Source organism: Pelodiscus sinensis, chromosome 3 (genome assembly GCF_049634645.1).
Source record: "Pelodiscus sinensis isolate JC-2024 chromosome 3, ASM4963464v1, whole genome shotgun sequence".
Classification (NCBI taxonomy): domain Eukaryota; kingdom Metazoa; phylum Chordata; order Testudines; family Trionychidae; genus Pelodiscus; species Pelodiscus sinensis.
Genome location: NC_134713.1, coordinates 118,324,455 through 118,337,703, shown reverse-complemented (window position 1 = coordinate 118,337,703; position 13,249 = coordinate 118,324,455). Strand labels below are relative to the sequence as shown.

Here is a 13,249-nt window from a genome sequence, read left to right as displayed (position 1 = left end):
GAAGAAGGCAGATTGAAAGGAGTAGGGAGGGCTGAGAATGAAGAGTTGGTTTGAATCTGAAACTCAGTGTGAAATTCATAGAGCACAAACCAGAAACAAAAATTGACAAACCACTTGCAAACTGAAAATATTTCTGAGGGCTCTAGCGGAGGAATTTCTGGATTAGAATTCATGCTCATTTGTCATATCTAATCTCTGGTTAAATCTTTGCAATGGCCCTAAAAAAACCACACAACCTTATATCAGATTCTTTCTAGTTTAGTGGAAAAGAACTTTAAATTCCTTCCTCAGATTTGTATGGAAAACACACACTGTCATTCATATTGCTTGTTTCATCCATTACACACACAAAAATGCCAGCACTTCCACTACTGGCTATTTAGTTTCTGAACAATTCTGATTGCTACTGAGCTACACATGTTAAGACACCTGAAGAATAATGTGCAAAGCCTGGCAGACCTGCACTGCAAGTCAGTGTCTGCTCTGAACTGAAGCAGTGTTTTACAGTACTTTGACTTCACTGTGGATTCTGAAAAAGTTAATACCACAGATTTACAGCAGTACATGGCAAAAGGAGATAAGGGCTTTAAAGACTATGCATTACCTGTGATCAATTAGATTAACCTCTTTTTTAAAATGTAATCCTGAAAAGAAAATCTGAATAGCTCTTAGACAATTTCACTTGCTCTTTGGCCAGGAGCTTGCTCTCAAAGCTGGGACATGGCAGCATGCAATTCCAAAGCTTTTTTTAAAAAAAAAAAAAAAAAAAAAAGCCACACACACACACACACACACACACACACACTCGGGGGCCTTTATTATAAATGTTTTGTGTCTGGATATGTTGGGCTTGCAGGAGATTTTCCTTCACAAATTGTCTCACCCATTTGAGGTACTCCTGCATTTGTTGGAGCTGCTGTAACATTATTTGAGAGCATGACTACTGCTCTTCTACCATATATTTTAAGGTGATCCATGATTCCTCAAGGCTGTCGGCTATATAACATTTCAAAAGATGAGAAGACTGTTGAGTTCTGGGGCATCTCTTGTACTCCAAAGAGGAGGAGATAGCTTAGAGGTGGTGAGACAGGCTTATCATAACTAATCACAGGTGATTTATTTTGCCATCATTATGACTAAAGAAAATGGGAAAGGTGGGCTTTTTAATTTTTTTTTTTTAAGTTGCAGGTTTTTCTGCTTCCTTTTTTGTTTTAGCTCCTGCCTTAGTCATAATTCCACTACTTCTCCAATCAAAGTCCTGAATTTTTAAGGTTAAAAAAAGGAGGAAAAATCCCACTTATAAAAAAGGGTTTTTTTAAGTAAAAAAAAACAACAAGAGGGGAACTAAGTTGCATTTCTTTTTTCTATGCGGGATAACTTATAGGGGATAGTACAGCATTTAGCCATGAGGAACTCACCATAGCTGAATAAAAATTAAAGGACTGTCTGCAGTCTTTCTTTTAGATTAAACACCTAATGATCTCAGTGGACTGCAGAACCAGGTCCTATCAGGTAGGCCTAAAAATCTGCAATACAAGAAGATATGACTTTTACTGTAAAAAAGGTTGTTTCTTTCACAGATTCACCCCTTTTGCAAATGGACCAGATGACACCCCAGAAGAGATACTGGCCAGGATTGGCAGCGGGAAGTATGCCCTTGCAGGAGGAAACTGGGATTCAATATCTGATGCTGCCAAGGTCAGCAGATTTTTGGGTTTTATCCTGCTTTCCAAAAAGGGGTAATTCTGCAAGATGTAAGATTATTTCTAAGCAAGAGGAGATGAAATCAACAGCTGTTGATAAATTCTATTTTCATAAGAACTGTGTATCAGAATGGTTGTGTGGCTAGTTATTTTATGAATTTCTGTATCCTGTTTCAGGAATGTAAGATGGAATACAGTAGAACACAAATGAAATGTAACCAAATCCACAAATGTCCAGTTTAATTATGGGTCACTCTGTGATCCTTAAAAGTAAACCCTATAAAAAGACAACCCATAAAATAATCTTTTAACATTCATCTAGCTATGTTTGTTTCATGGTTATGTATTCACAACACTTGGCTTTTGTGTAGTGCCTTTCAATCAAGTCTCTCAGTTGCCTTTACAATTTCCCTGTCACTTGTGAGGAACATAAATATATCTGTCTTTTTAAAAACAGATGAGAAAAGTGCAGCACAAAGTGATTATGGCCAAAGTCTTCACAAATGGCCACTAATTTTGGATATCTAAATTTGTGTGGCTTTCAGAGGTGCTGAGCACCCACAGCTCCTTTTGACCTCATTTGAAGTAGCAAGCATTCAGCCCCCACCTACTTCTAAATCAGAACCAAAGTGTCTAAAATGGGCACCCATTTCTCCAAGTACTGGACACTTGTGTACATTTTGGCCACAGTGACTTGCCCAAAGTCACATAAGAAGTCTGTGGAAGATCTGGAATTAGAACAAGGATCTTGTGAGGCTTTGTTCATTTCTCTTGTATAGAGTTTAAGGCCAAAAGGGATCATTTCTTTGTCTCGGTTTTCATCAAGATAGTGACGGGATGCCTAACATAGTGAATGCTAGTGGAAATGGGGCAGGTTTAGAAGTTATAATAAAAGAACAAAGTTAAAAATTACTTACAAAAGTTAGATGTCTGCAAGTCACCAGGGCCTGATGAAATGCATCCTAGAATACTCAGGGAGCTAATTGAGGAGGTATCTAAGCCTTTAGCTATAATCTTTGAAAAAATCATGGAAGTTGGGAGAGATTCCAGAAGACTGGAAAAAGGCAAATATAGTGCCCATCTATAAAAAGGGAAATAAGAACAACCCAGGAAACTACAGACCAGTCAGATTAACTTCTGTGCCAGGGGAGATGATGGAGCAGGTAATTAATTCATCTGCAAGCATCTGGAAGATAATAAAGTGATAGATAACAGCCAGCAGGGATTTGTAAAGAACAAATCATGTCAAATAAATCTGGTAGCTTTCTTTGATAGGATAACAAGTCTTGTGGATAAGGGAGAACCGGTGGACGTGATATATTTAGACTTTAGTAAGGCATGAAAGTCTCGCATGATCTTCTTATCAATAAACTAGGGAAATATAACCTAGATGGGGCTACTATAAGGTGGGTGCATAACTGGCTGGATAACCGTTCTCAGAGACTTTAAGGTCAGAAGGGACCATTATGATCATCTAGTCTGACCCCCTGCACAATGCAGGCCACAGAATCTCACCCACCCCCTCCTAGAATAATCCTCTCACCTATATCTCAGATATTGAAGCCCTCAAATAGTTTGAAGACCCCAAGATGCAGAGAATCCTCCAGCTGTGATCTGTTCCCCATGCTACAGAGGAAGGCGAAAAACCTCCAGGGCCTCTAAAAAAACCTCCAGTAGGACTCAGTCCCACAGAGTATCCCCCTCCCCCCCCCCCCCCCCATTCAGTTTACCTTCTACCCTGTTTCCTGGTACAGGCTGACTTTCTTCTCTGGCAACATCTGTGGTCTGGCAGGACCGTGAACGTTGTTGAACAAGAGAGCCCCTTGGCAGGAGGGCCAGAAGCTAAAAACCCCATGAAAGGCGAGGTTGATGGTAGCGGGGCCAGAGCCACAGCAGATAAGCCGCAGTAGCAGAGCCGTGGTAGTGGGGTTGTGCCATGGAAGCCCAAGCAGGACTGGATGCCAGCCCAGTAGTGGGGACAGAGCTATGGCAGCCTGGCTGGCAGTAAGGCTGGTCTGTGGCAGCCCAGCAGGGGAAGTCTGTCTCAGGCTGCATGCTGGCCAGCAGTGGGACTGGGGCCACGGCAGCGGGGCCAATGCTGCGTGCTGCCGTGGCGCTGAAGCAGCAATTATGGTAGTGGGGCTTAGGTCCCAAGGGTGCCGGACCAGAGAGGTCTAGCCTATACATATTGTTTACCATCAGTCAGGACAGCTTCAAGAGCAGCATGACTCAGTCATCTCCTCCTTGGCTGGATTCCCTCTTTTACCCCATCCCTATGCAGAGCAACTTCTTCCTTCCCCTTATGGTGAGGAGTTTCCCCCATTTAAGCTCTTGATGTTCCAGGCCGCACAAGCCTGGCAGGTGTATCTTGTTGGCATGGAACAAACCCAGAGGAACTCATTATCCTCCTGAATATCAGGATGAGGGCAACCCTTCACACTGCCCTATATTCATTATTTTCCTTTCCACCAATCTCCACCTTTTACACTAATTTTATCAGTTGTGATTTTATAGTTACTCCTCGATCATTCAAGGAAGTGTGAGTAGTTCCAGACCTAAAGCCATTCCCAATTCAGTGACTCCTCAATGACAACTACTTTGAGTTCTGTCAGACAGTTCTTGAGCCACTTAGCTCTGAAGAAGAGCTCTATGTAAACTCAAAAGCTTGTCTCTCTCATCAACAGATGTTGGTTCAATCCAAGATAATACCTCACCCATATCGACATGGTAATATCCTGTGACTAACACTGCTGCAGCGCCCCCCTCATACAAACATTACTGTAACAATATGTCAGGACAACATAACAGGTTAAACTGAACTCTGAAAGAGATATTTATAAATTAGAAGCTTCCATGAAAAATGTTTTTCATGCCTCTCAGCATTGGAATAGGGCTACTGTAACAGAGATGACTGGGTGAAATTAATGAACATTCTGAAGCTAGTAACTTTGGCTACGTCTAGACTACATGCCTCTGGTGACAGAGGCATGTAGTCTAGACGTAGCCACAGTGTAACATTTTTCAGAACTGCCTCTGGGACAAAGGAATCCAACTTACACTTTCAGAAGTCACTTAGCCTTTAATATCCCCATTTTCCTAGAGTAAACTCTTTTCAGTGATTTGTTTGTTTGGGTTTTTTTTTTTAAGTTACAAGTTCATCTTACATGTGCAAGCCAATTGTCAAATGATAATTTAAGGAGGTTGTCTTTCATATGAATTTGTTCAGATGGCCTCTTGGGTGCTTAAATATCAATATGAACTTTGTTCGGTTAAGAATCCAAATTTGAAAGTTTGGTTTTACTTCTGAAAATTACAAGGGATTATAAAGGTTTGGAAGCATGGCATTGTCTATTAAATACTGCTGATGAAACTATGATGAGTAAGGGAAAATCTAAGTAAAATATTTCTAGACTCATAAAAAACATCAATTGAAAGATTTCACACACATCCCTTCCTTCTCCAACTACAGGATATTGTGTCCAAGATGCTTCATGTAGATCCTCATCAGCGCCTAACAGCAATCCAAGTGCTCAGACACCCGTGGATAGTGAACAGAGAATATCTCTCTCAAAATCAACTCAGCAGACAGGATGTTCACCTGGTGAAGGTAACACAGCATTTACTTCCTGATAACTTTCTTCCTGAGTAACAGTGAAAAGGGGATTTGTATTAACGTCTTGGAGATGCAGGAAATAAGGGGGTTATTTTCAAATGAGCCCAAGATATAGCATTACATTAAATATAAAGCTTTTACACCCAGCATCTGCTAGGTACTGTATAACTTTTTCCTGTGTTATGAGCTACTTTGAGTGTGTGCGTGCGCACCAGTGCCCCTTGGTGGGTGGAACTGGAACCACTCAGCTGTATGCCAGGCCCTATGGTGTTAACATCTTCTTTCTCTCTGTGGTAGGAACTAGAAAAGGGAGGGATATAATGAAAACTTATTTTAAGTCCGCTGTTTTCTCTTTTACAGGGTGCAATGGCAGCCACGTACTTTGCTTTAAACCGAACGCCTCAGGCACCAAGGCTGGAGCCTGTATTGTCCTCGAATCTGGCTCAGAGGAGGGGCATGAAAAGACTTACCTCAACACGGTTATAGCAGTGCCCAAAAATGCCTCATTGAAAACCTACAGTTTGTTATCCAACAGGTTCATCTTTATTACTCAGTTAACAGAACTTTGGGCAACTTGCACATGAAGTCACTGGAATCAGCAAAGTCCAGCATAAGGAAAAGTTATCCTTTGCTGTTTTATTTCTTTTACATTTGAGCCAGGATCCTGAATCAGCAGCTTCTCAAAGATGTGCCAATTGCCCTATTCCTTACTGACTTAAAGCCAAATAAAATAGGTACCCTGCCAGCCCCAGGTACTATTTTTAGAATCCTCAAGATGTTCTATGAGAACACTTAAAAAAAAAAAAAGCACTTTCCACAGTGAAAGCAAGCAGCTTGGATTAAAAGTTTTCAACTGTGGCTAGCATCTGCATAACGGTGAATTGGCTCAACCTGTCAGTAGTCTATATCGACTGATCATCAGCTGCATTGAAGCCCATCTCAAAGGGACTGAAGGTTGGGGAGATATGGTGCCAAACACCAGACTTCAAACAAATGCTGTACAAAGTGAAGGAGAAAGAGCTCTCTCTGATGAGCACATCTTCAGATTCTGAGATGACTTGTGAGCCCTCCCACTCTCATTTGATGTTGGTTAAGGTATGGAACACAGTGACATCTCCCTTCCGAGGAGGTGTCGGAAGCCGTAACGCAGATTTGGCACAGAACTCTAGGAACTGCAGTCTTCAAAAAGGATTGTTAGGTTTCATGTCACTGAGGAGTTCAGATGCATGTCCAAGAATATAATAAGTAGGGTTGGATCTTGTGGCTCAGAGAGGAAGTATGCAGACCTGAGAAAACAAACTGGGGTTGGTTGGTGGGATAGAGCCAGGAAAAGACATGGGAGACTCCGAGGAAGGGTATTGGTAGAAGGAAGTAGCTTGGACATGACAAGTAAGAGGGGTGTTAGTTGGGGGAGGGGGGAGGAACTAGATCTTTCAGCAAGGGTGGCAGGAAATCCCTTACTGAACAGTTGATTTAGCCCCAGCTGGATTCAACAATCCATTAGTATATCTCCCTCTAGGCCTTTTCCTAGGTCTCTTCCACCAGCCCTCCTGTTCATTTCCTAAGTCTGCTACTCTGGACAGATCAACCTTAAAGCATTTCTCCACTCCTCTAGGATCCCCCTTACATAGTCTTGGCTTGTCACCTGTCACACTCCTATAGACACAAGACACACACCAGTTCCTCCCTGGTTCCCTGCTTTTAAAGAACCAAGCCTATTATGCCTAGGCTCACAGTACTCTAAAGAAGCCACCTGATTCTTATAAGGTATTATAATATTAATGCAGGACACTCTGCTATACAAGACAAATCAATCATGTTCTGCTATCTTGGTTTTCCAGGTAAAGGGAAAGAAAACCACCCAAAAAGTCTTAGTAAAACAAATCTTTTGCATTTCCTGACTTCAAAAGAAAATGGGCAAGGTTTGTAATGCTGGACTTCAGACTTTTTTTATTCCTTTTCTTATCCATGTTGATTCTTGGTCACAAGTTGGCCAGGGTTGTTAATTTATAGTGCTTCTGTTAATTTTTGGTTTTCAAGTGAATTTCATCACTTCACATGCTTTGCAGGAGCAAACAAGATTCTATGTTGGCTTTTATTTTCTGTCGCAAAAGGTTAAAAGAAAAAATGTGAACATGGAGCTTTATATCCTAGAAGTGGTGATTATTTTGCTGGGTAGCTACCCTGCGCATCTTAAGACTCAACTGGACTGAGCAGATTCACACTCTTTGCAGCAGTGTGTCCAGGGGAACAAGGAGCTGCATTAACTACAGCAATGCGCTTCCTAGAATTACATTTTCCACTGGCGTTCTGAATTGTTTGTTTGTATTAGTCTATTTTAAAATTTATAAACTTAATTTAAAATCAATATTTAATGTTTTATGTGCTGTGCACACGGGACTGCATCAAAGCAGCTCTCCTTGAAGCTGTATTTTTTTTTTTTTTTTAGAATAAAACAATGCTGTGAAACATCGCAAGGTGAATGAATTGGCTCAACTTTGTGTCCTTCTATTATATAAACATACATATGTACAAACCATTTTCCAGCCAAGCTGCACTTGGGACAGGACCAGGCATGTCGGTTTTATGCTCCCCTTATCAAAAGAGCCCAACCACCCAGCTTTCAACAGCCTTGAGGGGATTTCTGGGGCATAAAGATGCCCTATCCAACACACCCTTTTTTTCTGGGAAAGATTCTGGAATAGGCATATGAAGTTGGGGGTACAGAGTCACTACAGCAGTTGTTTGCCACCAGAAATTCTGCATACACATGGGATTGAGGGAACTGGATCTACTGGGTCCTCTACTTGCTTTGTGCTGTTTGAGCAGACTCAAGAAGTAAGCCTTGTGTGTAAGTGTATTGTGTATTACAAGGGGCCCAGTGTGTCTCTCCTAAGGATGCCTATTGATCTTGCAATGCTGTCATTTCCCCCTCTATTCAGAGAAAGATGAAATCTTTATCCCCCTTTGATAAGATGAAAAGAGTGCAGAAGGCTAAAACTTAACACTTCACTTGGCCCACTCAACTTCATACAAGCACTGCTTGTGGTCCTGCTTAGGGATGTGGTTCTGATCTCAAGTATATGAGAATAGTTCTCAACTCCAAATTATCCCCAACTTCAGGTGTAAAGAATGTGCTCAACTATGAAAGAATGTTAGCTTGCACTAATTATTTTGCTTTATAAGCTCAGAAATAAGGTTTAATAATGTTTGCCTACTAGGGTTTTGCTGTCAGTGCATCCAAAAATACATAAATTCCAATTTATCCAGACTTATGCAGTGTTTCAAGTGATATTATATTGATGAGAACTCTATACTGAGCCTTAAAAGTGAAGTAATCTCAGGTAAAGTGGCAATACCCATTATCACTAGGGTTGCCAGATGGTTTCAACAAAAATACCCGACACGCTTGACATTATATCACAATCTACATTACATCTTATTTAGAAAATACTGGACACTTATATTTTCTCAATTTGTTTCCTGAACAGAAAGCTCAAATACTGGACTGTCCAGTTCAAAACTGGACAGCTGGCAACCCTAATTATCACTACTAGAGTGACTTTTTTATGCCAGCGTTTTCCTTTATAGACTCCTAGACACAAAGCTTTATAGCTCAGCAATAAACACTTTTTCTAGGAGAAAGTTTAATACACAAGGCATAGCTTATTTTTTTAAACACTATGGGACATTAATAGCATGTAAAAACCCATTATTTGAGTGGGATTAGAAGTTTTTTGGAGTCCTATAAATATAAAATTACTGACCTAGAAGAGACCTGATCACAAGGGTTCTTTGTTGGCCTTTGAAGTTATAACACAGTAATAAGGTTGCCAGATGATTTAACAAAAAATATCGAACACCCCTCCCCCCACCACCAAAAAAAAACAAAACACACCACACACCAGGAAAAAATGAAGGGGAGCCGAAGTTGTTAAGCAAAAGTTGCACCACTCCCTTCAGTTTGGGACCACACACTAGCTATCAATGCACTCTCCCCTCCCCGAACCAGTCCCCCCAGTTTCCCCATCCTAATGCACTCATCCCTGCCTCAGACCCAGGCCCCCTTAGCATTCCCCCCCAGAACACTTCCTCTGCCCTGAGGCAGGCATCCCCAGCGTCAGGAGCGCCGGCTCCAATCAAATCTCTCTCCTCCCACCTGCAGAGCCAGGCATGGAGGAACAATTTGACTCTTAAAAGTGACTCCTCCGGCCGGCCGCCTCAGCTCGCATTGTAGAGAGAGGGAGGCATCACGTGGCCAGCTCCTGGTCTCTGCTGGTCACGTGGGCCAGAGCAGCGTGAGCTCTGCTCCCAGCCCAGCCCGGCACCCCCTACCATGGCGTCCAGCAACTGCCCTCTCCTGCCCCTGCTTCGCTAGACTCTGCCATGCTCCTCACTCCCCTGCTCCTGCCAGATGCAGCAGGGGAAAACTGTCCCCACTGGGCTTCTGTCCCAGGGAAACAGGAAATACCGGACATATGAAGTGTCGGGTATTTCCTGTTTTTTTTTTAAACCGCACAGAGCCCGCGAATACCAGACTGTCTGGGTGAAAACCGGACACCTGGCAACCCTACATAGTAATGGCTAGTAGTTGGCAAAGACACTAGGCCACTCACTGAGCATAATGAAAAACCAAGTTAAATACAATAAACCATTCTAGTGTATAAAAAAGGTACAGTGCAATGTACACACAGTAAAATGTACCTACTAGGGCCCCGTCTGTTGCACTGCTAAGCAACTTTAGCTGTCATTTCAGATCAACACCTCCTCACAGTCTCAACACCTTGCATGCTTGGGCCTGATCTAGAAAAGCACAACTTCACAACTGGTTTTTACAAATACATTTTTAGAAGTTAAGCTAACTTAAGGGGCCAAATGTACAAAACCTGGTTTCTTTGTCAACATACAACTTGATCACACAGTCACCTCCATAATTTTTTTTTTTAGCACTAAGGATGACAATTGCACACATTTGCAAACACAGCAGAACCTTGATTTTAAAAACACCAACCTGATGAATGACCAGTTGTACAAGCCATTTTTCCTGATTTAGGGAAGGGGGCACATAAGAAAGGTGATGTGGATGAATAAGTCTACATGTCTTCATGTTCCAATGCACAGGAAATTGCTTAGCAGTGATTTGAAGGACAAGGAGAAAGCCATGCAATGTGCCATACTGCACAGCATATAAACATCTCAAGATTATGACAGTGGTATGAACTCAGTCCCCCATCAGTTTAAGAAACAGAAGTCCTACCATGGAATCTATCCTGCTGCTCCAGAAAGCCTCTTAACTAGCTTGTGTAATAGCAACCCCAAGCTGGAATGGAGCTGGCTGGCTAAGTTTCTCTATCGCAACCAGTTTCAGACCAGAGGTCCACTGTGATCCAGCTATTCCTAGTTTTGAGACTGGACAGCAGGGCTTATGTTTGAGCAATTGATGGGCTGATTTTGAAATGCATATTAAATCTTGTGTTTTGGAGCTTAAGCCAATCTCAGATCAGGATGAGACTCTGGTGGAGGGCAGATCATCTGTCTACTATAGGATTCTTACACCTTTTGAAGCATCTGGTACTGGCTGCTATCAGACTGGATATTGGACTAGATGGATCTTGGGTCTGAACCAATGTCAGAGGTGCTATGACTTAAGGTATTCCAGGAATTAAATCAGTCCCTAGGCTAAACCCAACTACCAATTTGGAAGTGCCAAAAAGGGGCTTAGAGGTTCCTATGCTCTCCTTTTCACTTTGAATAAAGCAAGGCTCAGATACAATTCAGAAAACAAAACCAAGGATTTTTTTTTTAATGCAGAAGGAATTTGAGCGTGCAAGGTTGTGTGCACAGAAATGGTGGTTGAGGTCTCCTTGAAAAGGTTCACCCTCACATCTAACACACCAAGAAAAAAAATAGGGGTGAAATGGGAAATAAAAGAAATTGCTAAAGGCTAGCTATTTATTGTAACTCAAGGCCAAATCCTGCCACCCTTAATAGCCACAGTACCTTCCTCTGCAAGTAGCCCCTATGAAGTCAATGGGACAACTCACTGTGCATCTGAATGGCAGAATCTGGCTCTTAGGAAATAATGCGAGTGAGGAGTTTTCTCTTAGTATTTGATAAATTAGCCAAAGTATAAACCATAATCCAGCATTTTCTTTACAGGCTCCATATTCATGTTTCCAAACACTTTAAGTTTCCTGTTTGCAATGAGCAGCCAATGCAGATGTATTATGCTTATCAGAGATTCTGAATATTTTTCTATACATGGTTTTGTAGAGTTTTTATAGCACTAGGATGTTTGGATTTCCTATATGGTTACATAGAACAGATAAGCTTTGTGCTTCCTTCTTTCTGTGCTCTGTACCTGAGTTGCTGCAAGCAAGCTACTAACACTGCAGGCCTCAGCGACTGCCACGGGGCAGCAAGTTGATAAGAGTACTATGAAACTGTCTGAACGAGGCTTCAAAGCGGATGTGATTGTGCAGAAGGGCTGGATGCATGATGGGGAACACTGGCAGGGGAAAGTGGTGAGATGTATTTGAAAGGGCAAGAGTTTACTGTGACAGACTCCTGAGGAGAAACTGATTTTGGCTTATCATGCCTATTCTTTCTGAAACTGATCAGCGGCTGACTTGGGGACGCCTGGGGCAGAGCAGCTGGGGTGCTGCTGGGTTGGTCCAGTAGCGCTGACCAACCCGGCAGCCCCCCAGCTGCTCTACCCCAGGCATCTGCGAGAAAAGCCTGGTCTGCTGGGGGGGGGGGGGGGGGCACTAGCTGACCCCCCCCCCCCCCCACAGCAGACCAGGGAGACGCAGAGCGGCTTTTCTCGCCACAGAGGACGCGGGCGGCGGGACCGCGGCGCATCTTGGCGGTCCAGACGCCCGCGTCCTCCGCAGCGAGAAAAGCCGCTCCGCGGCTCCCTGGTCTGCTGGGGGGAGGGGGGCACTAGCTCCGCATCTTCCTGATCTGCTAGCTAGCTGTGCCCCCCCTCCCGTTCGTAATTAGGGGTCCAACTTAAGGTTGGACTGACGTAACCTGGGGACTGCCTGTACTGTCTAGACCATCCCTGATAGATGTCTATCTAACCTGCTCTTAAATATCTCCAGAGATGGAGATTCCACAACCTCCCCAGGCAATTTATTCCAGTGATTAACCACCCTGACAGTTAGGAACTTTTTCCTAATGTCCAACCTAAACCTCCCTTGCTGCAGTTTAAGCCCATTGCTTCTTGTTCTAGCCTCAAAGGCCATGAAGAACAATTTTTCCTCCTCCTCCTTGTGACACCCTTTTAGATACCTGAAAACCGCTATCATGTCCCCTCTTAATCTTCTCTTTTCCAAGCTAAACAAGCCCAGTTCTTCCAGTCTTCTTTCATAGGTCATGTTCTCTAGACCTTTAATCATTCTTGTTGCTCTTCTCTGGACCTTCTCCAATTTCTCCACATCTTTCTTGAAATGCAGTGCCCAGAACTAGACACAATACTCCAACTGAGGTCTAATCAGCACAGAGTAGAGCAGAAGAATGGTTTCTTGTGTCTTGCTCACAATACACCTGTTAATACATCCTAGAATCAGGTTCTTTTTTTGCAACCCTCTAGAAACCTCTAGTGACCTGGGTTGTGACTGGGAATAGAGGGAGCAAGGTCTGGGAGGGAGTTGTGACCTGGAGAAGGGATGTGACCTGGAGAAGGGATGTATGAGGAGGGTGCAGGGTGTGGGAGACGGTTGTGACTTGGAGTGCAAGGTCTGGGAGGGAGTGGAGAGGCGGGAGGAGGGTGCGAGAAGCAGGGTCTGAGCAAAAGGTATTTACCTAGGCAGCTGATTCCTCAGCCAGGTTCCCTTACTTCCATGTTCCTGTACCAGCTGTGGGGAGCCCGTGTGCAGCTCTAAATGCTGTGAACTAGAAAGGGGAGGGGTACTTCACATGCTGTTTGTCC

General features: G+C 43.1%; 1 protein-coding gene and 2 long non-coding RNA genes across 5 annotated transcripts in view; 1 reads left to right on the top strand and 2 right to left on the bottom strand.

Moving 5' to 3' along the window:
* Positions 1 to 7,789, top strand: part of RPS6KA2 (ribosomal protein S6 kinase A2) — a 337,677-nt gene extending 329,888 nt beyond the window's left edge. For both annotated transcript variants that reach the window (XM_075924624.1, XM_006134512.4), the window contains 3 exons: positions 1,581 to 1,698; positions 5,173 to 5,310; positions 5,677 to 7,789. In XM_075924624.1, the coding sequence (XP_075780739.1) occupies positions 1,581 to 1,698; positions 5,173 to 5,310; positions 5,677 to 5,802 (382 nt within the window). In that variant the 3' untranslated portion in view covers positions 5,803 to 7,789. The remainder of the gene's footprint in view (positions 1 to 1,580; positions 1,699 to 5,172; positions 5,311 to 5,676) is intronic.
* The window catches only part of LOC142827948 (uncharacterized), a 75,852-nt gene that overhangs the window by 58,618 nt on the left and 3,985 nt on the right, over positions 1 to 13,249 (bottom strand). The gene's annotated exons all lie outside the window — the stretch shown is intronic.
* LOC142827947 (uncharacterized) overlaps positions 1 to 13,249 on the bottom strand; it is a 28,643-nt gene that overhangs the window by 12,971 nt on the left and 2,423 nt on the right. The window lies entirely within an intron of this gene.